This window comes from Pseudophryne corroboree, chromosome 7 (genome assembly GCF_028390025.1).
Source record: "Pseudophryne corroboree isolate aPseCor3 chromosome 7, aPseCor3.hap2, whole genome shotgun sequence".
Taxonomy (NCBI): domain Eukaryota; kingdom Metazoa; phylum Chordata; class Amphibia; order Anura; family Myobatrachidae; genus Pseudophryne; species Pseudophryne corroboree.
Genome location: NC_086450.1, coordinates 362,618,990 through 362,646,873, shown reverse-complemented (window position 1 = coordinate 362,646,873; position 27,884 = coordinate 362,618,990). Strand labels below are relative to the sequence as shown.

At 44.4% G+C, this 27,884-nt stretch overlaps 2 protein-coding genes across 5 annotated transcripts in view; one reads left to right on the top strand and one right to left on the bottom strand.

The window, feature by feature from the left end:
* Positions 1-7,789, top strand: part of TECPR1 (tectonin beta-propeller repeat containing 1) — a 304,477-nt gene extending 296,688 nt beyond the window's left edge. For all 3 annotated transcript variants that reach the window (XM_063934496.1, XM_063934495.1, XM_063934497.1), the window contains one exon: positions 5,339-7,789. In XM_063934496.1, coding sequence (XP_063790566.1) covers positions 5,339-5,503 — 165 coding nt within the window. In that variant the 3' untranslated portion in view covers positions 5,504-7,789. The remainder of the gene's footprint in view (positions 1-5,338) is intronic.
* Positions 4,985-27,884, bottom strand: part of BHLHA15 (basic helix-loop-helix family member a15) — a 36,879-nt gene continuing 13,979 nt past the window's right edge. Inside the window, exons 2-3 of one of the 2 annotated variants that reach the window (XR_010182088.1) lie at positions 15,161-18,346; positions 4,985-5,266 (exon numbers count right to left, since the gene is read on the bottom strand). Coding sequence is in view for 1 of the 2 variants with exons in the window: in XM_063934500.1 (XP_063790570.1) it covers positions 17,743-18,273 (531 nt within the window). In the remaining variant the exon portion in view is untranslated. Of the gene's footprint in view, positions 5,267-13,732; positions 18,347-27,884 lie in introns of those variants that run through there. The other variant, XM_063934500.1, reaches the window with a different exon arrangement.

Genomic DNA, 27,884 nt, shown 5'->3' with positions numbered 1-27,884 from the left:
TAATCTCTGAACCTATACGGGAAAAGGTTCAAATTTAAAGTGGAATCGCCCAGAGCGATCATCGCCAGCCTGGAAGGGGGGGATTTGATGGTGTATCTAGACATAAAGGCTGCATACCTTCATGTTCCCATTTATCCACCCCATCAGGCGTACCTGACAATTGCGGTACAGGATTGTCATTACCAATTTCAGGGTAATTGGCGGATATAATGGTGCTCCTACGCAAGCAAGGAGTCACAGTTATCCCATACTTGAACGATCTCCTAATATGGGCGAGATCAAAAGAGCAGTTGTTGAACAGCGTGTCACTTTCGCTGAAGGTGTCACAGCAACACGGCTGGATTCTCAATTTCCCGAGGTCACAGTTGGTTCCTATAACTCGTCTGCCCTTCTTGGGTATGATTCTGGATACAGACCAGAAATGGGTTTACCTTCAGATAGAGAAGGCCCAGGAACTCAGGACTCTAGTCAGAGACCTATTGAAACCAAGACAGGTGTCAGTGCATCACTGCACTCGAGTCCTGGGAAAAACATTCCCTTCGGCAGGTTCCATGCGAGGACTACAAATGGGACCTACTGGACAAGTGGTCCGGGTCACATCTACAGATTCATCAGTTGATCACCCTATCCCCCAGGGCCAGGGTATCTCTCCTGTGGTGGCTGCAGAGTGCTCACCTTCTAGAGGGCCGCAGATTCGGCATTCAGGACTGGATCCTGGTGACCACGGACGCGAGCCTCCGAGGCTGGGGAGCAGTCACACAGGGAAGAAATTTCCAAGGTCTTTGGTCAAGTCAAGAGACTTGTCTTCACATCAACATATTGGAACTAAGGGCCATATACAACGCCCTACGTCAAGCAGAGACCTTTCTTCGCGACCAACCGGTTCTGATCCAGTCAGACAACGTCACCGCAGTAGCTCATGTAAACCGCCAAGGCGGCACAAGGAGCAGAGTGGCGATGGCGGAAGCCACCAGAATTCTTCGCTGGACAGAGAATCATGTAGGAGCACTGTCAACAGGGTTCATTCCGGAAGTGAACAACTGGGAAGCAGACTTCCTCACCAGACATACGTCCTGGAGAGTGGAGACTTCATCAGGGAGTCTTCGCACAGATAGCAGTTCGGTGGGGACTGCCACAGATAGACATGATGGCGTCACGCCTCAACAAGAAGCTGCAGAGTTATTGCGCCTGGTCAAGAGACCCTCAGGCAGTAGCGATAGACGCCCTAGTGACACCGTGGGTGTTCCAGTCAGTCTATGTATTTCCTCCTCTTCCTCTCATACCCAAGGGATGAGAATAATAAGAAAAAGGAGGAGTGAGAACAATCCTCATTGTTCCAGATTGGCCACGAAGGATCTGGTATCCGGATCTGCAGGAAATGCTTACAGAAGATCCGTGGCCTCTTTCTCAAAGGCAGGACATGTTGCAACAGGGCCCATGTCTGTTCCAAGACTTACCACGGCTGCGTTTGACGGCATGGCGGTTGAACGCCGGATCCTAGCGGAAAAAGGCATTCCGGATGAGGTCATTCCTACGCTGATAAAGGCTAGGAATGACGTGACATCTAAACATTATCACCGTATATGGCGAAAATATGTTTCTTGGTGTGAGGCCAGGAATGCTCCTACGGAAGAATTCCATCTGGGCCGTTTCCTTCACTTCCTACAAACTGGAGTGAATTTGGGCCTAAAACTTAGGCTCCATTAAGGTTCAGATTTCGGCCCTATCCATTTTCTTTCAAAAAGAATTGGCTTCTCTCCCAGAAGTTCAGACTTTTGTGAAGGGAGTGCTGCATTTTCAGCCTCCTTTTGTACCTCTGGTGGAGCCCTGGGACCTTAACGTGGTGTTAAGTTTCCTTAAGTCACACTGTTTTGAACCACCTAAAACGGTAGAGTTAAAATATCTCACTTGGAAGGTGGTCATGTTATTAGCCTTGGCTTCGGCTAGGCAAGTGTCGGAATTGGCGGCTTTGTCTCATAAAAGCCCCTATCTGGTTTTCCATGTCGATAGAGCGGAGTTGCGGACACGTCCTCAATTCCTGCCTAAGGTGGTATCATCCTTTCATATGAACCAGCCTATTGTGGTGCCTGTGGCTACGCGTGACTTGGAGGACTCCAAGTTCCTGGATGTGGTCAGGGCTTTGAAAATTTACGTAGCCAGAACGGCTAGAGTCAGAAAAACAGAATCACTGTTTGTCCTGTATGCTGCCAACAAGCTTGGCGCTTCTGCTGCAAAGCAGACTATTGCCCGCTGGATTTGTAACACCATTCAGCAGGCTCATTCTACGGCTGGATTGCCGTTGCCTAAATCGGTTAGGGCCCATTCCACTAGGAAGGTGGGCTCTTCTTGGGCGGCTGCCCGAGGGGTCTCGGCATTACAGTTGTGCCGAGAGGCTACTTGGTCAGGTTCAAACACTTTTGCTAAGTTCTGCAAGTTTGATACCCTGGCTGAGGAGGACCTCTTGTTTGCGCAATCGGTGCTGCAGAGTCATCCACACTCTCCCGCCCGTTTGGGAGCTTTGGTATAATCCCCATGGTCCTTACGGAGTCCCCAGCATCCTCTAGGACGTTAGAGAAAATAAGATTTTAAACCTACCGGTAAATCTTTTTCTCGTAGTCCGTAGAGGATGCTGGGCGCCCGTCCCAAGTGCGGACTACTTCTGCAATACTTGTATATAGTTATTGCTTCAATAAGGGTTATGTTATAGTTGCATCGGTCCTGAACTGATGCTATGTTGTTTTCATACTGTTAACTGGGTTGTTATCACAAGTTATACGGTGTGATTGGTGTGGCTGGTATGAATCTTGCCCTTGGATTAACAAAATCCTTTCCTCGTACTGTCCATCTCCTCTGGGCACAGTTTCTCTAACTGAGGTCTGGAGGAGGGGCATAGAGGGAGGAGCCAGTGCACACCAGGAACTAAATTCTTTCTTAAAGTGCCCATGTCTCCTGCGGAGCCCGTCTATCCCCATGGTCCTTACGGAGTCCCCAGCATCCTCTACGGACTAGGAGAAAAAGATTTACCGGTAGGTTTAAAATCTTATTTTTATTTTACACAAAGGTTTAAAATGAAAACATATATCACAATAAAATCAATAGTATTCCATAAGGCAAAGTCTCCATATTATCCTAACTTATTCCTAGGGCATCATTGAGAAACAGGTGGTGAATAATAGTTTTGTTACATTGTTGTTAAAGAGCATAGTAAATGAACAATCAAAGCATGTTTTATTTTTATGTATCCACATAATACTTTAACATTAGGTTCCAGCTAGGCTACTCCACTAGGCTATATATCCTCTAGATCAGGCCTGGCCAACCTGTGGCTCTCCAGCTGTTGTAAAACTACAAGTCCCATCATGCTTTGCTACAGTTTTGCTATTAGGGAAGGCTAAAACTGTGGCAGAGCATGCTGGGATGTGTAGTTTTACAACATCTGGAGAGCCACAGGTTGGCCACGCCTGCTCTAGATATCTGAACAATCTGGAACCTAATGTTAAAGTATTATTTATTTATTATTAACAGTTTCTTATATAGCGCAGCATTTTCCGTTGTGCTTAAAGCCCAGGACTCACGGGCAGATGCAGGAGAGATGTGTGCTGAGCGAACCGCTCAGCACACATCTCTCCTGCCGCTCAGCACAGCGCGAGCTGTGCTGAGCGTGCGGGGGGAGACGGGGGGGCCGCTCACTTCACCCAGCGGGTGAAGTGAGCGACCCGCTAGATTGGCCTGCATGCAGGCCAATCTAGCAGCAGCGATAGCGATGTGCGGGGCCGCGCATCGCTATCGCTGAGGGGGCTACACACGGAGCGATCCTGCCGATATTCTAAGCAATCTAGTCAGATTGCTTAGAATATCGCTCCGTGAGTACCCCCCTTTACACTTAGATGTGGATACAGCGTCAACCCTGTCTTTCACTCCGGCTTCACCACCAATGCACAGGACAATATGGTGAGCAGCTATATCCTCTCCACGGGCTTCTGAGGTAGAAAAACGCTGTGAAACTTACATTCAGCAAACTAGCCTAATTGGAGACAAGAAAGCTTACATCCTAGCTGGCTCAGCTGTCAGACGGTGAGAGACATATTTATTAAAACGGGAGGTGGTAGCATACCGCTGGCAATAGAACTGCTTACTGCATAAAACTACTCATACCCCTGACACTGATTCAGGACAAATCATACGGAACGGAAGCATATTAACCATACATGTGGAGACTTTGCCTTATGGAATACTATTGATTTTATTGTGATGTATGTTTTCATTTTAAACCTTTGTGTAAAATAATAAATTGTTAAGCGCTCTGTATTTGAGTAATTTCTATTACTCTTTTTTATGCTATAAATTTGTTCCACTACAATAAATTTTATAAAATACTTGTCTGTCAATTAGGTGGAGTTATAAACAGTACCCAGGCATTATTAAACTATTAGTTTAAATCGAATATACACCATTGGTTTACATTTAATATATACAATCTATACCTCCCAACATGACCCATTCCAGGAGGGACAACATGCTCTCTACCTGGACTTCCATCTTAATTTATGATTGTGGAAATACCTTTCTTATCAATTAAATAATTCAACACAGGTCACACCAATCATATATTAAGTGGGAAGTCCAGGTAAAGAGCATTTTGTCCCTCCTGGAATGGGTCATATTGGGAGGTGTGCACCCCTCCGTCCACCAGGGTCCCCCTGTCTTAAGTGCCCTGGTCCTTGGTCGGTATAACTATCGTGTGCCCCAACTGAAGGAGATAATATTTACAGGCTGATGTATCCTACACATTGTTGCCACTGAGACTTATTTTAAAATGACTATTATATTATTGTAATACTAGATATATAACAGATGTTTATTAGGGACTATTGAGAAATGTTCACAATCTCTGTACTGAAAGTGTTAAAGAAAATGTATAAATGTAGTGGTTTTAGCTACGTATGGTGTATCATGTTACAAAACAGAGACTCTGATGGTGCATTGCATTTTATTGTCAATGACTATGAAATATCCACAAACGTTTTCTTCTTAAAGCATTGACAGCCACTCCTTGTCATCTTCACCCTGTTTCCAAGCCTACACTTATCTTCTCTGTCATATTCTGCCCTGCCTCCCACGATGCTCTGGCTCTGTCTCCCACTGTTTCGTGGCCACCACATCCTTTCCACTTTCCCAGTGTCTCAGCAGCTTCACAAACTATAACCACTTTCTTTCTGTAAGTGCATTCATTCTGTGTTCCAGTATTATGCACTTTCTGCCATCTCTGCAAATGTTTGTGATTATATTATTACACAAGGCTGGGCACATGCTGATGTTGTTACTTTGTGTGTTTCAGGGAGGCTGGGAGCATGTGACTGTGAGGGGAAATGCAGGTTACAGCAGCGTGCAGCCTGAAATAAATTCCTCTCAATCCCTGGACACTCATGAAGTAGACAAGAAGGAAAACCCACCATCATCTACAGATTCTCAAAACCCAAATGGGAATACAGTTAGTTGTTAAAATAAAGAGGCATATTCACAAGTTCAAGCCTATTAATGCAAAGACTTGTTAAGTTATTTGGGTATATATTATAGGTATACTGTATGTATTTTTTTTATTTTATATGTTGCATACTGTGTATTTAAATGTTTCATTTCATAGCTTTGCTTTCTTCTAAATCAGTGGTTCTCAAACTCGGTCCTCAGGACTCCACACAGTCCATGTTTTCCAGGTCACCCGGCAGGTGCACTGTGTATCACCAGCTGTTACATTGTAAGTTAAATATCCGCAGGTGACCTGGAAAACATGAACTGTGTGGACAGGGTTGGACTGGCCCACAGGGGTACAGAGGAAACCCCCGGTGGGCCCTACTTCCTGAGGGGCATCTCCTCTCTGTATCCGGTTCCAGATTTGGGCGCTTGAATTATAAATTTACATATGTTACATTATTATACTAGGGCAATGGTATTTTTGTGCAGTGCATTACTGGTACATTATCATACATGCACTAGCAGTATTTACTATACAGGTTGAGTATCGTATATATGTTTATCAAGGGGCCCAGCACATGTACTCTCTAATGGGCATGCAGCCACACCCCCTCTGGAGACTGACCACACCCCTAAACATGGGCCCCTTTCACTTCATTACCCCGGAGGGCCCTTCGTGCCCCTTTCCGACCCTGTGTGTGAGGTCCTGGGGACCGAGTTTGAGAACCTGTGTTCTAAAATATAAAGTAGATGAAAACATGCCTACTTTATAGTAGTATGTGGAGGGATACGTTCTAATAGTTTACGTATGCCAAAAATAGAGTATTTCAATTATTCTTCTGTTACACCTTGTACCTGTGCTATCTGTAAAATGCATGATCACTATTCCTGCTGTTTGCCTTTTCCTGCTGCACACCAAGAATGACATAAGGAATACTAGAAATAGGAAAATTAGTTGAAACCATACAGAAATATACCATATTTATTTATGGGGTTTAATGTCACTTTATTTTTCTATAACTGTTTACTAATATAGCAGCTAGGCTGTTTCCCTGTCCAATATAAAATGAACGATCAGCCGTAGAATTCAGGGCAACAGCACTCCTAGTGGTCAAATTATATAGTTGCCTAACTGCAGGCCTTTACTGAGAAAAACTTGAAAAAAAGTATTTAAAAAAACAATTAAACCAATGTTTCTATCTACATCTAATGTTAAAGCACTTTAATCCTATTGTGTGACACTCCTCCTCTACATGACACTTCTTATATTGGCATACAAGATGTTGCTGGCATTATAGATATATTTGTAAAATGTGGCATGTATATATTGTGTGTGTACATAGAGCAAATGTTTTAGTTATACTGGGTAATAAACAAGGGGGAATTAGTGAGTTGTGAAGAAGTGTAATAGGGCTATTTGTGAATAGTGATATTACCTGTACACAATCCCTGGAACTGGGGATGAGTTTAGAAAGAAGTTATTACATAAGCACATTCAGGATCTTATCAAACTGCCTAAAGAGCACAACTAATCAGCTTCCAGCTATCAATTTATAGAATGTACTGGACAGTTAATAGCCAGAGTCTGATTGGTTGCAGTGGGCAACACCTTACCTTGTCCTCTTAAGGTTGGATGAATCGATCCCTTAGTTCTCTAGGTCAGGACATACATTAGAGCCATTAAAGGGTTCTTGTCCCATACACACCTCAGAAATAACCATTTTGTAAAATGAATAGATATCCATCAGAATTCGGCCATTCCCAGGGTACGTGGTGGGTTATACCTAGGGCATTAATAGACTTCATTCTCATGACTGTTCACCCAAAACTAGCAGCCTCCGTTGTGTGTATGCAATTCATGCACTAAATTCTTGAATCCGAGTACGCTCATGCCATAGATCACCTGTCACTGACTACAGTGTGCCACTCAGAACAACGTGGGGTTGTTTCATTCATACCATAGCCAGATTCCCAGCTTTGGGTGCATCCTGGGTTTCTTTGTTTTGTTTTTTAACCAGAATCCAGTTTAAGATCCATATTGCATTTTATCATTTGACATTATTTTTAGTTAATGAATGTTTTATTGCAAACTGGTATCTTAATCAACCTGTACGTCATGAGTTTCTAACATCTCACCTCTGACCTGATTATAAACCAGATGACATGTTTACGGGTATAATTTAGTTGTTTTTAACATGTATAATTCTAAGGAACGATGTAACTTGCACTATGCTATGAGAGGTGGCGATGTTTAAAGTGGACCTGTCATGTTTTGCAAAATGTAACATGAATAAAAGCTAAATGCAATATGAAATTACTTATGCGTACAGTATACCTTTTCCCCTTCCTTCCTGCCTTACACATCCTGCAGTAATACCATAGGCAATATTTATATTACTTCCAGAAGTGAGCTGAAGATATTGCACTAGCGTGGCTTGGAAGCGACTCCACTTCCTGGAGTTTGATGAGCTCATAGAATGTACACTGGGAGCACAATGGGCATACTTCTGCCAACACGTGGGCTAATTAGCTATATGTATACCTGCCCAGAAGATGCTGACTTCATGCAGGCATGTAAAACGGTGAACTTAGACAGGACATTACGACTCTTAATACATAGGGGTCTATTCAATGCATGTCGGATCCTCTCCGACGGAGAGGATCCGACAATGCAGTATTCAATTTGCGGGCAAATCCGACTGGTTCTGCCAGTTTTCGACAATGCTAATCCGACTTTTTTTAAAGTCGAATTGACATTGTCTGAACAGGACTAAAGCCTGTCGGATTTGGCCGCAAATCCTACAAACCAAATGGATCCGCGGCTAATCCGCTGATCCACGTGTTTGCTGACAAGTCGGAAAAAACAGTAGGACCACTGAATAGGTGGAATCATGATTCAACCTAAAAAAGTCGGAATTGCCGTCTTTCCGACTAGACGGCAGTTCTGACTTCAATTGAATAGACCCCATAATGTAACATAGGTTTGTTCGTGTACAGTATCTGCTGAAGCTCCATTCACGTGTAGGTGACTGATCACAGGTCAACATAGTATAACTTGGAGTGCCGGCAGTGATACATGATAGAGGCCACCAATCTGCTCTTCTGAAATTGAAAGGCCAAACATCATCTGAGCATAAATGCCTGGTCCCATTGCCATTGCACCCACCTTCCCCAACCCCCCATCCCCCCCAAACACACACACACTCTAACACTATAGTGTATTTCACAGAAAGTGGTGATGAAGTCCAGTTAGTTGCTCCACATGGCTGCGTTTATTGCTGGCACAATGATCCTGTGCGGTGTTACTATTAGTCATCTGCTCCTCTTCCAGCACAAAACCTCACGTGCAACAGCACTGCACAATTCTATATGCATAGGGCATTATTATTACTACTACGTATACAGTATATGAATTGGAGATTTCCTTATTTTCCACTAATACTCCACTCCACCGTATCCTCTCTTCTTGTTACAGTAAACAGTAATTACAGCTTAGAGAGGACTCGGGTTGATATTTTGTAGACTAAACCCTTAGATTCAGTAGAATACCTAATTAAATCACTAAGAACCAGTTCATATTGAATATTAATCAGGTCCCATGGATATTAGTCATGAAGTTGCCTCAGTGATAACTCTGGTTTATAAAGAATACATGGGCTGCATTTTCATGCCAGTGTGTGCCAGGCACAAAATGGCCGTCTTCACTGTGGGTAGACCACACTAATAAGTGTAGGGGGGGGGGGATTCAATTGTTTTAATGGCCATCTAAACTAATGGGTGTATATTGGAGCTATTCAATTATTGCTCTGACCAGACACCCATGGCAAACCCCCAGAGGTGGCGAGCTGAAATGTGCGAAAAGTTGGCTGTTTAGGCGCCCATTACTTTATTCAGGTTTTGTGCTTAATGCAGCTAAACCCTGTCTAATTGGGTGCGATAATTAAAACAATTGAATTGCAACAATGGGCTCCCATTAATTATCGCAGCTTTAAATACAATTGAACTCCCCTATAAGAGTTTTCGATATTTTGTAATCTGTTATTGCATTGTCTCATAATCTGGATCCACTGAAAAGCAAGAATCGAGCGATTCCTATAGTTATTACTTCACTGTTATTTTTTAAAGGATACTAGTGGATTTAAAATCAGCTATGCGATCCTCTATCCAGAATTCTATTATCTATAATGTTCTAAAAGCATAAAAAAAGCAAATAATTGCTGCTGCTGTGTGATGGTAATGTAATGCTCTTCTTCATCCGATCACTCCAAGGAAAACTATTGAGGTGAATTTAAACACTGTAATATAATACATGCAAAACCCCTTTTCTGGAATAGCATAATACCTGAGCTGTTAAGATCCTAATGTGTAGTTTCAATGCTATTCAAATGTGGTCTGTCGGTGATTGGGGACAGGTGGTCCCTTCTCACTGCCTTATAGTCCTTCTCTCTGCTTTGTGCTACATAAGCTCTTTTACTGTGTATCATACCCACCAGGCTTACCTACGCCCAGCTCATTTTGCGTTGTCATGCCATATTCAAGGCTCTACCTTTGTAAAGTCTATGGGCCTAATTCAGATGGAGTTGCAAAGCGGCTATCTTACGCACTGCGATCAATGTTTTCTGACTGCGCATGCTTCTGAGCCGCAGTGCACACATGCAGCGAGTGAATTGCGCTGGCGATCGCACAGAGGAATTAGTTGCAAAGTGAGTGACAGTAAGACTGTTTGGGGGTGGGAACGGGGAGTGGTTGGGTAAATGCAGACGTGTCACAGTTGTTCACACAGCGTTTTCTGGGCATGCATAAATTAGCAGTTGCGATCTTACTTGCTACTGGAGATCCCTCTGCATCCCAGGAGAGCAGCTCAGCCTGCGCGTCTACAGAGGCGCTCAGACTCTGCAACATGACCTGATTTGCGACAGTGGTACCATTGTATCAGCAGTTGTACGCGGTCTGACAGAAATAATGCAATAGCAGTGGGTGTTCTTATGCTCAGGTTAGCTTTTGCCCATATTAGCATATAATCGCAATTGCGTATGGCAAAATATAGCAACAGCAATCGCAAGAACAACCACATTTGAATTAGGCCATATGAGATATTAGTATCATGTATTGAAGCGTTGTAACAATGAGATAATATAGTAATGACAGAGGAGTTGAGGTGTAAGTATTGATAAATATAGTCCGATAATAGAGCAGTACAAAGTCACAGTAGTGTAAAGCATTTGCATGGTAGAAAAAAAGCTATTATTTTCATATGCAGAAGTTTTTCTCTGTGTTTTCTTCAAAAAATGGATGTGTCCTTTCCACAGAGTGGAGGCAGACATTTTGTTGGCTGAGCTAACATTCATGAGAATACAAACTGGAAAACAATAACTCATAAATATTAGGCAGCACCTCAGTGAGGTCACTGCGTGCTTAACAAATTTAGTCTTCACAAAATGGATGCCTCCACCACATTAAGTGAGTGCTGTACTAAGCAGGGACATTAAAATACCCTTAATTCAGATATTGTGAGGTAAAAAAAGCTATTTCAAATTTTAATGTTTCTAAAGTTTAACACACTGTGGTGTAAAACTGGAGGTAAAAACTATAAAAGTGGAGAAACAGAGTATACATGAACATAGAAAGACAGGCTATGAACTTTTAATATTTCTTGGTACAAGTTTGGATTTCTCATAGATATGCACCTCAGACCATGAAGAACAAGCACTGTAATCTCACAAAATGAAACTGTATCTGCACTGCTCCACTAGTGGAAATAATAACAGGTATAATTATGGAAGGAAGCCGGAACACATATAATGCATATAATAACTTTATTAAAAATATACATACAAAAACAATACGTAATAGAGTTTACAATGGTGGAATTTGTTATTTGCATATAGGTACATGGAGAGATCAGTACATGTTTTAAAGACCTGCCAGGAATCTTAAGGTATTATTTATGTATTGGTGATTACAAAAGCTTAAAAAAATAAAAAAAAATTGTAGTTCACTACTATTAACTTACATTTGACATCTAATCTATTACATTTCACATAGATTTTTTTTTTTAAATTTCCTTTTATATATGTGTTGCCAGTGTTCTATACATCCTTCTAAGGGGAGAATTCAGTTGTCCCTGGTAAATTTTCACATGAAGCAAATGGGGTATTATTGCGATTTTTGCCCAATGTATCGCTTCAGGCTATTCAATTACAGCCCTTTTTTTTGTGCAGAAAATACCCTGTTTTTATGCAATAGCACATAGGGTGAAGGATTAGTTCCCGGAAATGTTTTTTTTTGCTAAAATCGGGGCTGGTTAAACAAAGTCCCAGATAACAGCCGGCATCGGGGACAACTGCATAGCCTCAGGCGAGTCAATTAGCCGCTGTAAATTACCGCCGCTACCATTACAAATGATAATTCTGAATCTATACAGCAAATTGCTTTCACAAGTGATGTTTAAATATTGTACATAAATGAGATTGCAATATTTGTGTACAGTGAACAACATTTGAATTATTATTATTATTTCTTCTCCTGTTATGGGGCCCCATGCTCACAAACATGGCTGCGTTCTGTGCGATAACTTTAAAACATCAGCAAATGTGGAACTTTTCATGTGATGTCATTAACACCCCTGTCCCTGCCAACTGGAAAATGCCATGAGGAGGAAATGCAGATTGATCAAACAAGATTTGTCCTAACTAGCAAGCCAGAAGATAAACAGTGATTTAATTTAACTGCGCCGAGCACGCAACACTAAGGAGGTGCGTGTATATCCTGATGCTTTATATACTGTCACTTGGCATGCAGCACAATCCGTTGTGAGTCCCCCTGGCAATAAGGGTAAATTATATCCTTCTCATCCTCCTGACATTTCTTTGAACATTTAGCGTAACCCGTTTGGTTAATATTTGCATTTATGTGGTTTCAAAATTAAATCCTCTCTACAGATCCTGTTCACAAGAGCTGTGTCCATATTCGGTGCCAATAAAACACAGCGAAGAAAAAAAACTCTATTGCTACTGTTAAAAGCAAATACCAAGACATTACACTGATATATTATGAAACCCTGCACAATTTGTTTCTTCCTTAGGCAAAACTGGGGGATGAATGATAAAGACATCGTGAAGCAAAGCAAAACAGAGCAAGTAACTGGGCACCTGGGTAAAACCATGTTGCACTGCAGGTGGGGCATATGGGGCAGATGTAACATCTGCAGAGAGATTTAGATATGGAAGGGCCGTGTCCTTGCACAATTGTAAATTGCAGTGTAACGCATGGGTTGTAGAGGTGCAAAAAATCGCACATATATCACCCTTTACTCTGACGGGGGGGGGCGCATGCTGGGTCCTGCCCCCTCCCCGCAAACATAGGAGTGCATCACAGGATGGTGATGTTCTCGCATTTTTAGGGTTAACCTCTGCCTATGCAGCCTAGCTGCTAAGGCAGACAGCAACCGGCCGTGTTTCGGGTCGCAGAGGCTGCGTGAGACTCCACACAGCCTGCCCCGCAAATGGTACAGACACGCCTGCGCTGTCTGGACTCCCCCCCCCAACGCCGCCCCCGAAACCCTGACCTGACGCCCTTTCCCACCCCATGAATAACTCTGCCTGTCAATCAGGCAGAGGCGTTCGCACATGTGAGATGCCGTTGCATGTCACTGTGTGTGCGTGCGCAGTGCAGCTTCTGCGCGTGCTCACACAAGGCTTCGGTATGCGAATGCTGTCTGAGCGTTCCATGCTGAATTAGGCCCAATAACACTGTCCAGCATCTGTGGCTACATGCAAAAGCAGCCAGTATGTACCCTGCATGCACAAATGATGAATGCATTTGCCCCCCTTGCATTGCAACATGGTTTGTTCCAGGTACAAAGTTACGCACAATTCACCCCATTTACTTTTTCAAAGGACTATTACTTGTGCTTAAATGACTTGTATTTTACGCTCTATTTTGGAAATTTACCTCAGGTTATACCTAAGTTAAATAATACTTCATGTCCAACTGCATACAGGTGGTATTCATGTGACCACCGGTCAGCTGACCGACAGTCACATGACCTCCTCCACCAGCCCGACGGGTCACTGTCCCGATGGTCGGCATGCCGACCAACAGGGACTATTTCCACTCGTGGGTGTCCACGACACCCATAGAGTGGGAATAGAACCCGTGGCGACCGCAGGTCGCCACCGAGCCCGCAGTGTGGCGAGCGCAGCGAGCCCGCAAGGGGCTTGCTGCACTCGCCCCTCCTCGCCGGGATCCCGGCGTCGGTATGCTGCCGGGATCCCGGCGTCGGTAAGCTGACCGGCAGTCAGGAGACCGCCGGTCAGCCGTACTACACCCCTGCATACAGACCTCCATCCCCTCCTTTCACAAATGTGTTGTTTTTGTTGCAGCACAAAGTTAGCCATATTCACAGACAAAGCTCTGAAAACGTCTCTGCGAATTTATCAACTTTTAAAAGAAGACAAATACAATGTAGGGTTTTTTTTTATATTGGTGTGTTTGTTTTAAGTAACTGATGACATTTCTTGTTAAAACCTATTACAAAGTAGCTGCTATTTATTTACAAAAAAATACATAATTACGTTTCTCATGTTCAAAATGAACTTCTAAAAGTAAATTCTCCATAAAACAACTATTCTGAAACATTAAGCCACGACCACTTCACATTCAGCTTGTGAAAGGTAATGATCAGTAGAGAAGGATATTCAGAAAAGGTTCATAAGAATCAGAGGGGGGAAGGGGGAACACTTTTTGTTTTGTTTTTTAATTTGTTTTACAACCTCTTCTTTTAAAAACCTGCTTATTTAGCACTTGTTGTCTATACTGTAGTTTCCGGAGACTCCTGCATTATTGGGAGGACTCCCAGAGGAGAATAATAGACCCATTAAGGCATCTGACTTGCCTATGAAGAGCAGCTCTCCATGATCATTGAATGAGTATGATGAATTGTTGCATAATGCACAGTGGGGGTGATTCCGAGTTGTTCGTTCGCTAGCAGATTTTAGCAGCATTGCACACGCTAGGCCGTCGCCCTCTGGGAGTGTATCTTAGCTTAGCAGAATAGCAAACGAAAGATTCGCAGAATTGCGAATAGAAAGTTCTTAGCAGTTTCTGAGTAGCTCCAGACCTACTCACAGATTGCAATCAGCTCAGGCCGTTTCGTTCCTGGTTTGACGTCACACACACGCCCAGCGTTCGGCCAGCCACTCCCCCGTTTCTCCAGACACTCCCGCGTTTTTCCCTGACACGCCTGCGTTTTTCCGCACACTCCCAGAAAACGGCCAGTTTCCGCCCAGAAGCACCCACTTCCTGTCAATCACACTCCGATCACTTCAACGATGAATATTCTTCATTCCGACGTGAGTAAATCTACAAAGTTTTGTGCTAAAATACTTAGCGCATGCGCACTGCGTGCCATGCGCATGCGCATTTTAGCCTTAATCTCTCCGTTGCAAAAATCGGCAACGAGCGAACAACTCGGAATGACCCCCCCCCTTGTCCGGCCTGCTAAAAGATGCAGCCGGCAACATCAAGCTATTCCACCCCATGATTTCATACGTTCTCCTGAAAGGGTGTTATGAAAAGATGATACTGGCAGGGCTAGATGTGTTGCCTAAAAACAGTGGAGACCACTCATTTGAGGATAGAACGAATATTCAGTCTATGAATTCACTAGAGATTTTGGTCAGCATACCTGCTTTCGGGAAGCTGGCAGTTGGAATCCTGACACTGGTCAGAAGACCGACGCCGGTCACCTGACACAGAGAACTAGTGATGTCACTGAGTCACTCTGGAGGTGATTCTATTAGATGCAATTCTCAGTGTGCAGTGTACCCACAGGTATGCAGTTACAAGACCTCATGATAAGGATCACGCTCATAAATAGTCCTTAAATGAGCAAACACAATAACGACTTATTATTACTGTGCTTGTAATATGTGCAGAAACATCATGCTGCTGCTGCTAATTGAAGCTCTAAGTTTGAGTCTCTGAAAGGGAGGGGCTTATTTAGGCATGTGCTGATGTCACAATGGGAGGAGTCAAATCGCTAAGTAACATAGTGCAATTTACCATTACATGATTGGATACAAAATTGAGTGGTCATTGTCGCACCACAGAGTAAGGCATGCCGTAGGCTGGTGCCTGTCACACCATAGTTTGGCCAGCACCCACTTCCCTTACTCCCCTGTTATACTGTAGCAACATGTTCAGTTTATGACTATCTCAGTTCCAAGGGAGCAAACTATACAAGTACAGTATATACTGTATATTGTCAGTAGAGTGGCTTGTGTAAGTAGACAACTGCATCTGCAGCAAAGTCCTTCCTGGCTGTATAAACCTGATGTTTCACACAAACCACGTTTGGATGTGATTTAACATTTACATTGTGCTACGGTCCTGTAGAGAGTTACAGTTCCTGCTAATTATATAGGGTGTTCTTACAGAAAGATAATTGCATTTGATCACAGTTTTCCAGTGTTTCTCAAGAATATCACAGACCATACACTACTTAAAAGCAGGTGTAAATGTGTTTCTGCATGGTTCAGGCAGTTTTAAGTGTTCCTACAATTCAACAAAAAAGTCTATATATTCAGCAAACCAACACTGTTGACCACAGTCCCTGTTATTCCCTACGAAACTGAAGTCTGAGCTAATTTACTAAACTCTGACAAGCTATAGGCTACAGGTGTGCCAGACAGGACTCTTCCCACCAGCACAATGGCCATGTATGCGCTGTAGGTAACCTGGGTCTGACCTCAGATAATGCTGTCACATTACTATTCACTCTCCTCTGAGATTACCTCATATCAGAGACGCTGTCCCGGCTGGAGGGGGTGCTGTCCCGGCTGGAGGGGGCGCTGTGTCGGCTGGAGGGTTTTTTTTTATAACGGGTTTGGAAACTAATTTCCTATCTCTGCAATATACGGCAATAGGAAGTTATAGAGTTTGGGGCAAAAATTAGACATGTCTTAATAGGCCCTTTATGGGGGTCTTCATCAAAGCATGGAGAAAGATAAAGCATAGAGAGATAAACTACCAACTAATCAGCTCCTGTCATTTCTCAAACCCAGCCTGTAACATGGCAGTTAGGAGCTGACTGGTAAGTGCTTTATATCTCCTGCCCTGCCCCCCCCCCCCCTCCTCCAGGGAATCCTATTAGCCCTGATGGCCAGCACTTATACCCCAATGCTGGCACTTATCGGGGATTGCTATCACCTGCCTGATGCAAGAAAACATAGGTCTGCGGCTTTTCACAGAACCTATGTTTTGTCACACAAAAAAGGTGGGTTTTTCGTGCGAAGCAATAGGATAGGGGTGATTAAAAAAATTGCAAAAAACCCCAAAAACCCTGTGGCTGCAGCACTATTGCGTGTAATTGGTTACCACCCCTAGGGGTCTATTCATGAAGCAGTGAAAAGTGTGGAGAGGTTGCCCATGGCAACCAATCAACATTGAAGTAACATTTATAATTTACATACTATACAATTGTATGGAACAGCTGATTGGTTGCCAAGGGCAACTTCTCCACAGGCTCGCTTCTCCACTCTTTTCACTGCTTCATGAATAGACACCAATGTCTCAATGAGAAACCAATTTAAGATATTACCATAGAATGCGTATTGTAATAAATATAAAACTATTGACCGTAGTTGTGATATACTGTAGTAAGTACATCGCAAAAAAACTACGTTCCTTTATTTTGCTATGTAATGTGATGGCTGGCAGGCCACTTTAGACGCAGATGATGCCGACATCCAACAGCAAGTCACCAGTAATTGGTGATCTTATACAACAGAAGACTAAAATGTATAGTATGAATTATACATACCGTACATATAGTATATACACACACTAATGTGTGCACGCAAATACACAGGTAATACATATAGTTTACATGCACTTTTTCTAAATAGTAATTCGATTACATTATCTAACCCACCAAAGCCCCTTTCTTATTCTGAAACCAAAAGGAATGATTAGTAATAATAATACAATATTAATAAGAAAAACAATGGAGGACCACTAAGGTCTCAGTACCTTAATTCTGCAATAACCCACATAATATTTATCTGCACCCGGTTCTAACTCTCCACAAATAATCAACAATGTAATCAGAACTGCTAAGTAAAGTGCCCATGATTGGTCATAAAAGCAACATTTCTCTTTCCTTGTACCTACAGTAGGTGTATCTATATGTTCATAGTATAATAGAGTCTTACATTTTCTCTGCAATGTGCCTAATAGTAAAATAAAAACAGTCCATGGTTTCGGACATCAGCTGCCCTGTCTGAAGCTGTGGATTTGCGTAGAGTACTTTTCTAAGTGTTCATCGTCTTCCTCTCCGTGCTGTTGCTGGTAGTGCTGGTAGAACTTCCCACCTCCCCCTGTATCGGTGTCCTGCACACCAGGTAAGCATCCGCTGGACATGTTCAGTATGGTAGCAGTTAAAGTGTTTATATAATTCTTGGCTAATGTGAGTGTCTCAATTTTGGAGAGTTTCTTCTCTGCCCTGACGTGTGGGATGACTTCTCTTAGCGCCTGAAAGGCATTGTTCAGCTTATGCATCCGTTGCCTCTCACGCTCATTGCTCTCCAGCCTGCGGACACTGTGTTCCTTACCCTGGGGTGGTTGTCTTCTCCTCCTAATTGTGCTTTTACCCGGCTCCTGGCTTTTGTCTTTATTCTTCTCTTTGTAGACGTAACACTTATCATTATCATCCTCACTTGAAGTTTGCTGGGCTGGGCTGTCGTCATCTTCCAGATCAATTTCCAGCCTTCGTCTTGCTGTTCTTGCCTTTGTCTTCATGTTTTAGAGAAAGTACGGCCGATATATTGATGTTCTTCCCAGATTGTGTCCTCTGGCTATAATACATTAAATTCTGCAAAAACACATGAGTGAATTAGAAACCATAGTGAGAATCGGTGCTGCACACACCTGTTTAATATTGAAAATTCAGTTTCATAACTCACCGCACAACAAAATAACATTTCAAAATGTACTTTTGTAACCATTTGTTCCTCTTGGCTTTATTACAGTACCTACAATTAACACTGTCATTAAAGTTGCTTAGAATTTATATGTGCAATCAATCAGTAGAGTATAGTTGTTATGGTTTTTGGAAGATTGCATTTTACAAAATTAAAATTTATTTATTTTACTCTTTTATTGATATAATTATTGTCTGTATATTGTTATCTCTAGTTCACAACATGTTCACAATGTCTTGCTGATTTTCACTCTCCAGCTTGGTCAGATAACAGTGCAACAACCAATGCACTATGGGCCTAATTCAGATCTGATAGCATTCAGAACATTTTTTAGCTAAAGGGGAAAAACCATGGGGGTCATTCCGAGTTGTTCGCTCGCAAGCTGCTTTTAGCAGCTTTGCACACGCTAAGCCGCCGCCTACTGGGAGTGAATCTTAGCTTATCAAAATTGCGAACGAAAGATTAGCAGAATTGCGAATAGACACTTCTTAGCAGTTTCTGAGTAGCTCCAGACTTACTCGGCATCTGCGATCAGTTCAGTCAGTTTCGTTCCAGGTTTGACGTCACAAACACACCCAGCGTTCGCCCAGACACTCCTCCGTTTCTCCAGCCACTCCCGCGTTTTTCCCAGAAACGGTAGCGATTTTTCGCACACACCCATAAAACGGCCAGTTTCCGCCCAGAAACACCCACTTCCTGTCAATCACATTACGATCACCAGAACGAAGAAAAAACCTCGTAATGCCGTGAGTAAAATACCTAACTGCATAGCAAATTTACTTGGCGCAGAACGAGCGAACAACTCGGAATGACCCCCCATGTGCACTGCAGGGGAGGCAGATATAACATGTGCAGAGAGAGAGAGATTTGGGTGGAGTGTGTTCAAACTGAAACCGAAATTGCAGTGTAAAAATAAAGCAGCCAGTATTTACCCTGCACAGCAACAAAATAACCCACCCAAATCTAACTTTCTCTGCACATGTTATATCTCCCCCCCCCCCCCCCCCCCCCCTCCCACTTCCCTGCAGTGCACATGGGGGGTAATTCTGAGTTGATCACAGCAGGAACTTTGTTAGCAGTTGGGCAAAACCATGTGCACTGCAGGAGGGGCAGATATAACGTGCAGAGAGAGTTAGATTTGGGTGGGGTGTGTTCAATCTGCAATCTAAATTGCAGTGTAAAAATAAAGCAGCCAGTACTTACCCTGCACAGGAACAAAATAACCCACCCAAATCTAACTCTCTCTGCACATGTTATATCTGCCTCCCCTGCAGTGCACATGGTTTTGCCCAACTGCTAACAAAGTTCTTGCTACGATCAACTCAGTGGTTTTGCCCATTACTTAAAAAATTTGCTGCTACGATCAGATTTGAACTAGGCCCTTTGGCCGTGGCTCCCAAACCCGGTCCTCCGGGCACCATAAAAGTCCAGGTTTTCAGTATCTCTATTGTTGAGCACAGATAGCTAAATCAAATTGGCTGAGGTGCTAAATAAGTGACCTGTGCTCAAGCCTGGATATCCTTAAAACCTGGACTGTTAGGGTGCCTCGAGGCCGAGTTTGGGAACCTCTGCTCTATGGGATTGCCTACATGGGTTGTCACGCCATGACGTAGCATTTGCTGCAAGAAACCCATTCCTAGGAGAGAGAAAGATGGCTTTTTCATTGCAGATACCAATATAGGTTTAATGAATGTGCAGACATTTCAACAAGGTGGGAGAGATATATATTCAATGATTTGTGTCACCTGTGTTCCTCTGGCTCTCCCCTATAGATTGTAAGCTCTTAAGAGCCCTCTTCCCTTACCCAGTCTTCCTTTCCTTTCTTATTCCATTATCTCCTCCTCCTGTGAACTTGTCTGCTGCGCCCATCCACTAGAGTACAGGTTCAGCTAACACTGATTTTCTGGTTATGGTGACTGCATACCAAGAAATGATTAGTAACTGTATAAAATAGTTTTTATGGTTACTACTATGTTCTCTTTTGTTTGTATTGTAATTTGCATGCACTTTATATTCTCTTATATTTGCACTTTGTAAGGCGCTGTGGACCCATTGTGGTGCCCTGTGAATGAAGGATAATAAAATTAACAGCAGAAGAACATAATGTAACTGAAGGCATAAAGGGGGTCATTCCGAGTTGATCACTCGCTGACGTTTTTCAGGGCATAGCGATCAGGCTAAAAATCCGCTGTTGTGCGCATGCGTATGGGCCGCAGGGCGCACGCGCCAAGTAATTTCACACAAAACTATGCAATTTTACACAGGGGCGAGCAACGCTTTTCAGTCGCTCTGCTGATCGGTGAGTAATTGACAGGAAGTGGGTGTTTCCGGGCGGAAACGGAGCTTTTTCCGGGAGTGTGCTAAAGAATGCAGGCGTGTCGGGCTAAAATGCAGGAGTGGCTGGAGAAACGGGGGAGTGGCTGGCCGAACGAAGGGCGTGTTTGTGACGTCAAACCAGGAACTAAACTGTCTGCAGTGATCGCAATCTAGGAGTAGGTCCGGAGCTGCTCAGAAACTGCAGGGAAAGATTTTTGAGCAATTCTGCTAATCTTTCGTTCGCACTTCTGCTAAGATAAGATACACTCCCATAGGGCGTCGGCTTAGCGTGTGCAATGCTGCTAAAAGCAGCTAGCGAGCGATCAACTCGGAATGAGGGCCAATGCTCTGTACCTAGAATTTGCAGTGACGGACATTCAGCACTCTGCTATTGGTGGTGGGAATGAGTGCTGTGTCACTTTCCTGCACACATTCCCATTTGGAAGCAAGGCATGCAAGTTTGTATATGGAACAAACCATTTTGCAATGCAAGGGGAGGAAAAACATTTATATCTTTTCTGTGCGAGGTAAATAGTGGCTGCTTTTGCATGTAGCCCACAAATGTTAGACAACTTTATTTTTACACTGCAATTTAAATTTCCATTTGAACAGAACCCACCCAAATCTAAATCTCTCTGCACATGTTACATCTGCCCCACGTGCAGTACAGTCTGGTTTTGCCCAGTTGCTCACTTTTTTTGTTTGCTGAATAACCCCCCCCCCCCCTTCCCCCCCATAGATCCCAATCCCATTTTTCCGTGGAACAAAAAAACATTAGCTTCAGACTGCAGGAATATAAATGGCGACTTTATGTAAAAATACAGAGCATAACAACAAATAAAAATCAGTCTCTCTTTAAACGGTTTTGAAACTATAATTAGAATTAAAAAAATAACTTTGATTTTTAATGTGTAATCACAACAGAAACAAACCTACTGTCAGTTCCATTGTGCAGGCGCCAAGACACGGGACTCTCCTCACCGGCATGTGTAGCAGCGGCCGCCCTACCTAAGAAAGGTACAGTAGGAGCTGCCGCTGCTCCAGACTGTCCCGCCATATTAACAGCACTGTAGGCCCTAGGCAAAGTAATGCACTGGGCCCCCTGCACACACATTCAGGGGAACCAATTTTAAAAAATCATAACATTCCCCTTCTGCAATCCTGCACCATCTCTCCACATGCTTCCATTCAGTAATTGTCTGTCAGCACGCTCCAACCATCCACCAATCAGCATGCTGACAGCCATTTACTGTCTGGCTTCAGGGTGGGAAGCCAGTAGAGAATGCTGGCTGGACACTCTGATTGTATGACCACCACCCTAGAATTGTGGGGCCCTGGGCAGCTGTCATTGTACCTAAGATGGCCCTGCGGGGACAGTCACGCTTTTTGGGAACTATCCCACCTGCGGGCTGTGTGTGAATAGACACCGCATGGGGTCAAAGTGGAAGAGTCTCTGGGAACAGCCCAGCTCCTTTGCGAGTGTTGGGCACAGCCCCATAGTGATGTACAGATGGAGCCACGCACATCTAGGCTTCACTGCTACACCTAGGTGCACCAAGGTTTATTAGCATAAGCCTTTCATCTATTGTTCTCAGCTGCAATACAATAAGAGAGAACAATACAGCAGGGGATTAAGTCATTAAAGCAGGGGATTAAGTCATTACAGCAGGGGCTCCATCTGTAAATGGCGGCATAGGGTCACGATCTAAGATCACAGATATTGGGAGGGTCTGGTTCTGAGTAACTTTGTGTCTGGAACACACCATGGTTCAAATGTTTTGGCATGCAGGGTAAATAGTGTCTGCTTCTGCATGTAGCCCACGAATGCTGGACAGCTTTATTTCTACACTGCTATTCAGATTTGAGCTTGGACACACCTCTCTCACTTTGGGGTCTATTCATGAAGCAGTGAAAAGAGTGGAGTAGAGAGGTGGGCAAGTGGTGACGTTGTCCATGGCAACCAATCAGTGCTTACGTAACATTTATAGAGTGCCTTCTATAAAATGTTATGGCGCAGCTGATTGGTTGCCCTGGGCAACTTCTCCACTGGCTGACTTCTCCACTCTTATCACTGCTTCATGAATAGACCATCTCTCCCACCTGCGGTGCAAAATAATTTTTACCAAGTTGCTTTGCTCCCAAATCAGAATAAACGCCTATGTCTCCGGCATGATGTACATTATAGGGTCCTGTAAAGTATGACAGATGTCAGCTATAATATATACTTATTACATTGAGCTTTGTGAATATAATAATGTCGGGCAAATGTATTTTCAGTATGGAAAACAAGAAAAGTGAGAAAGTATGAAGTCAATGCCATGTCTCACCTCTTGCGTGGACAGTGAATGGGTTTAAAATTAAATACATGTTTAGGATTTCTAAGGCTTTCACTGTGTTGTTTAACAATGATTCTTAATCTGTAGACTGTATGCAGCGCTGGAGCCTCATGATTATAGATAAGAAACATGAGCTTCAACGTGACAAATAAAGAGCAAACATACATCAAGCAGAAACCCAGGAACTTAACAGAGCTTTGTTTATTCAGAAGAAGAAGATGTAAGAGAGTAAAATGGAGCCAAACCTTCACATAAATAGAAAGAGGATGCTGTCTCTATGTATATGCTGTATCCGGATCATATCTGTCATATCCAGAGTCCTCCTGTCACCCACTGAGCTACTGTAACTATTCAGTCTACTAGGCAGCTGTCCCCAGGGTGACAAGAACGGGGTCATGATGCACAGCCACGCCCCTAAAATGTGGAATTGCAGAGGCTGTGATATTGTGTGGCTTGTGAGGGGGTACTCCATTTTGCTTAGCGTAAAATACAGTTTGTACTGCGCATACCACACAAAGCAGCAGTGTGTTGATATGTTACTTGCACTGCCTTACTTAAGGTGGGTACTCACTTGATCAATTGATCGGCAGAAATATCTATGGACGGATCTGGCAGTGTGTTGAGCATACACACTGGCCGATCCGTCAGGGACTCACGTCATGAACTGGGCGGGCGTGTACACACGCCAGCCCAGTTCAGCTGTCACTCACCGTCGGCCGTCGCAGCATGTACACATACAGCGACGCGCCAATATATCGGTAGATATATTGGACGTCGGCTGTGCTGCGGGGCTGGCGCGATACGTCTGTGAACGACGGAGTTCACAGACGTATTGGCCGTACACACTGGCCGACGGACCCGCGATATATCGGCCGTTCAAGAAAACGGCCGATATATCGGCCAGTGTGTACGGGCCTTTACACTTGTGGAGTCAGGATAGGAGACGGAATGGGTGGACTACTGCAAATCAGATACAGTAAGGGCCTGCTCTCCAGTGACTGATGCAGACCGGCACTGAGATGCGGATACGCCTGTCAGCAGCTATATATATTGTGAGTGCCTGAGACAATGGCAGAACTTGTGAGTGGTGGGCCCTGGTGGTCCCTCCACTGAAACCCAAGTTCAGAATATGCCATAAAGCAATGGGTGACAGTGAGAGGCAGAGGGTGAAAGCATAAGGCAGAGAGAGGCAGAAGTTGACATAGAGAGGTAGAGGGTGACAATGGAAGGCAAGGAGAGGCAGGGGGAGGCAGTAAGTGACAGGGAGAAGATGACGGGGAGAGGCAGTGGATGACAGGTGTACAAGCAATTCCCTGCATGGTGCGAAGAACAGGGGGCATGTACCTTGGTGGGGACAGGAACACAGTGGCCTCTGCTGTGTCCATGACAGGGACCCTCGCCCCTTGTCATTTCCTCAGGTTGGCAATCAATCAGACTCTGGCAGAGCCAATTACACCAGTTGTGAGCTGCCTTTAATTCAGAGACAGCAGTGAATCAGAAAAAATGTCCAGATGTCTGTTAAACATAGGCAGTAAGTGACTGTGATCATCAGCGTGTACAGGTGTCAGGACTCCTCTATCAGTCCTGCACACACAAGGTCAGCTCTACCTCACTAAGGTAAGCGGGGCAGGTCACTCAGACAGTGGGGCCCACTGTGCTCTCTGCACTGGGCTATTCATCTGACACTGCTCAAAATGGTCTTGGGGGGAGGGGAGGCAGGAGATAACTAATTTCTGGTCTGGGCAGCAGTGGGCCCCTTAGTCTTAAGGGGCCTGGTGTAGTGCACCTGCTGCACCAATGGTAGTTCCGTCTCTGGCCTGAGAGCTGGTGCAAATAAAAAACAATAGTGATCATAGCCACAATAAGCGCTAGCCAGGCTGCCTCTGATTGCTCAATCCTCTTAAGGGCCGTATTCACGGCCCGATTTGGGGAGAGATGTGTGCTGAGCAGTCCGCTCAGTCAGCACACATCTCTCCCCCCGCTCAGCACAGCGCGGGGGGGGCGCTCATTTCACCTGCTAGATTGGCCTGCATGCAGGCCCATCTAGCACCGGCGATAGCAATGCGCGGGGCTGCGCATCGCTATTGCTGTGAGGGATACACACGGAGTGATCGCTGCTTAAAATCTAAGCAATCTAGTCAGATTGCTTAGATTTTAAGCAGCGATCGCTCCGTAAGTACCCCCCTTTAGCTTCAGATGTGCAGTCAGGAAAGCACCTATGTTATGAAGTTGTGGGTGTGTTTTACAATGACCGTTCTACTTTCATTCATACACAAGAAGGAAGATTATACCAGCTGTACTCTAGAGGTTTCATATCGAAATCAAACCATTTTTCGTTAGCAAGAATCATTTGTTAAAAAAAATGTTTCTTGTCCTGCCTTATGACCCTGTTGGGTTTATCTAGATGCACATAATATGCTTGTCATAAACCTAACGCATATGCTACAGGTGCAGAGCTGGATGCATCATGAGATGGACATACTGTATATATGTGTGCTAATCATGTGACTTGTCCAACTCAACATCAGGTCTACTGTCATCAAATGACAAATAAACAAGGTGTATATAACTTTAGCGATAGCCTATAGGATGTGAGCAAAAAATCCTCTAGCTCTAAGTTCTATCCTTAACTTTAGTACTGGAGCTTACTGACTCAGCAGCGAGTACAATCTCATATTATTCCTTGTTTCATTGATAATATGGACATTGAATAGGTTTCCATGCTGCAGTGTCACAGTCAGTATTGGTCAAATGGACTATGGCCCTCATTCCGAGTTGTTCGCTCGTTAGCTGCTTTTAGCAGCATTGCACACGCTAGGCCGCTGCCCTCTGGGAGTGTATCTTAGCTTAGCAGAAGTGCGAACGAAAGATTAGCAGAATTGCGAATAGAAAATTCTTATCAGTTTCTGAGAAGCTCGAGACTTACTCCTACACTGCGATCAGCTCAGCCCATTTCGTTCCTGGTTTGACGTCACAAACACGCCAGCCACGTTCGGCCAGCCACTCCCCCGTTTCTCCAGACACTCCCGCGTTTCATCCTGGCACGCCTGCGTTTTTCCGCACACTCCCAGAAAACGGTCAGTTTCCGCCCAGAAACACCCACTTCCTGTCAATCACACTCCGATCACTTCAACAATGAAAATTCTTCGTTCGGACGTGAGTAAATCTACTAAGTTTTGTGCTAAAATACTTAGCGCATGCGCATTTTTGCCTTAATCGCTCCGTTGCAAAATCTGCAACGAGCGAACAACTCGTAATGACCCCCTATGTATCATGTGTTCTGAAGAGTTGCTGAACTGTCCATCAATAGCTTGTCTCATTATTGGGCCTGTTCATAATCGCTTTATCTTATACCTGCAGTAACTGGCCCCAGTGATGCTGAAAGTGATCCAGCGCCTGTAAATGAGGACCTGAATATTTAGAAGTTGCCCAATCCGGTCACGTATATAGGTGTTTTTTTTTCCACATGAGCAGGTGAAGGCAGGTGTTGTGACGCCCAGAGTCAAGAGGCAGATACAACCTGGCTACAAGCCGAGGTAAATTCAAAAACAGGCCATAGGGAATACATGCGGAGAAGTAAATTGTATTGAGTACACAGATCGATATAGAAGCACAGAAGGATAAGGCGCAAAGTTAGTTGTACCGCATTCAGACCGCAAATGCCGGATCCTACCCGGTAAGACAAACGTGTCCTTACCGGGTGGGATCCGGCATTCGCGCTCCGCTGCTGGCTTTCCGACCCGGCAATATACCGGGTCGGTTGCCATAGCAGCGGAGGGAGCAGCAGCAGCAGGGGCGGGGGTGGAGGCTGCGCCGGGAGATGAGCTCATCTCCTGCGCCGCCTCTCCCTATGCTGTGAATGGGAACTGTGTCGCATCGACACGGCTCCCATTCACACCGCACCTGACCCGGTAATCAACCCGGGTAAAACCCTTCTTTTTTACCGGGTTGAATTACCGGGTCAGGCGACCCGCTAAATCGTCAAAGGACCTTTCACATCGCACACTGACCCGGTTCGACACGGCAATATGCCGTGTCGATACCGGGTTATTTGTGCGATGTGAAAGGGGTATAAGTGTCTGGACCCAGTGCATAGGCACACAGCCAATGCTTGGCAGAATGCAGCAGGAGTGAGGAGGAACAAGACAGATTATAGGCAGAAGCACAGTAATCTGCCAAAGAGGAAATGGAGAAGCCTGGCCCACATAGGGAAAACCCACGTAAAGGAAAGGATGGACACAGGGTTAGGCGAAGGAGAGCTGCCTAGGCCCCAACACATGCAATAACACAGTCAGTAGAGCTGTGGGACCCTGGCACCAGCACTGCTGGGTACAAAGGGGGTCATTCCGACCCCATCGCTTGCTGCAGTTTATCGCAGTGATCGGGTCGGATCTGCACATGCGCCGGCACCGCAGTGCGCCGGCGCATGCTGGGCGGCCGAAGGCCGTTGTAGTGTAGCGATTTTTGTTGGGAGTCAATTAACCTACCAGTATATTTTTGGATTGTGGGATGAAACCCAGAGGAAATCCACGCCAAGTACAGGGAGAATATACAAACTCCACACAGGGCCGTGGTGGGAATAGAACCCATGACCTCAGTGTTGTGAGGCAGTAAATGCTAACCATTACACCATCTGTGCTGCCCCATATTATTATTACACCTCCTGGTGTTCTCTCAGTGGCTGTACTCAAGTGGGCTAGAAAGCTCAGGACAAGTAATGCTTCCTGTCAGCCAATCATGAAGCAAATGGGTGCAGTGCCGCACTGACTTGCTCACT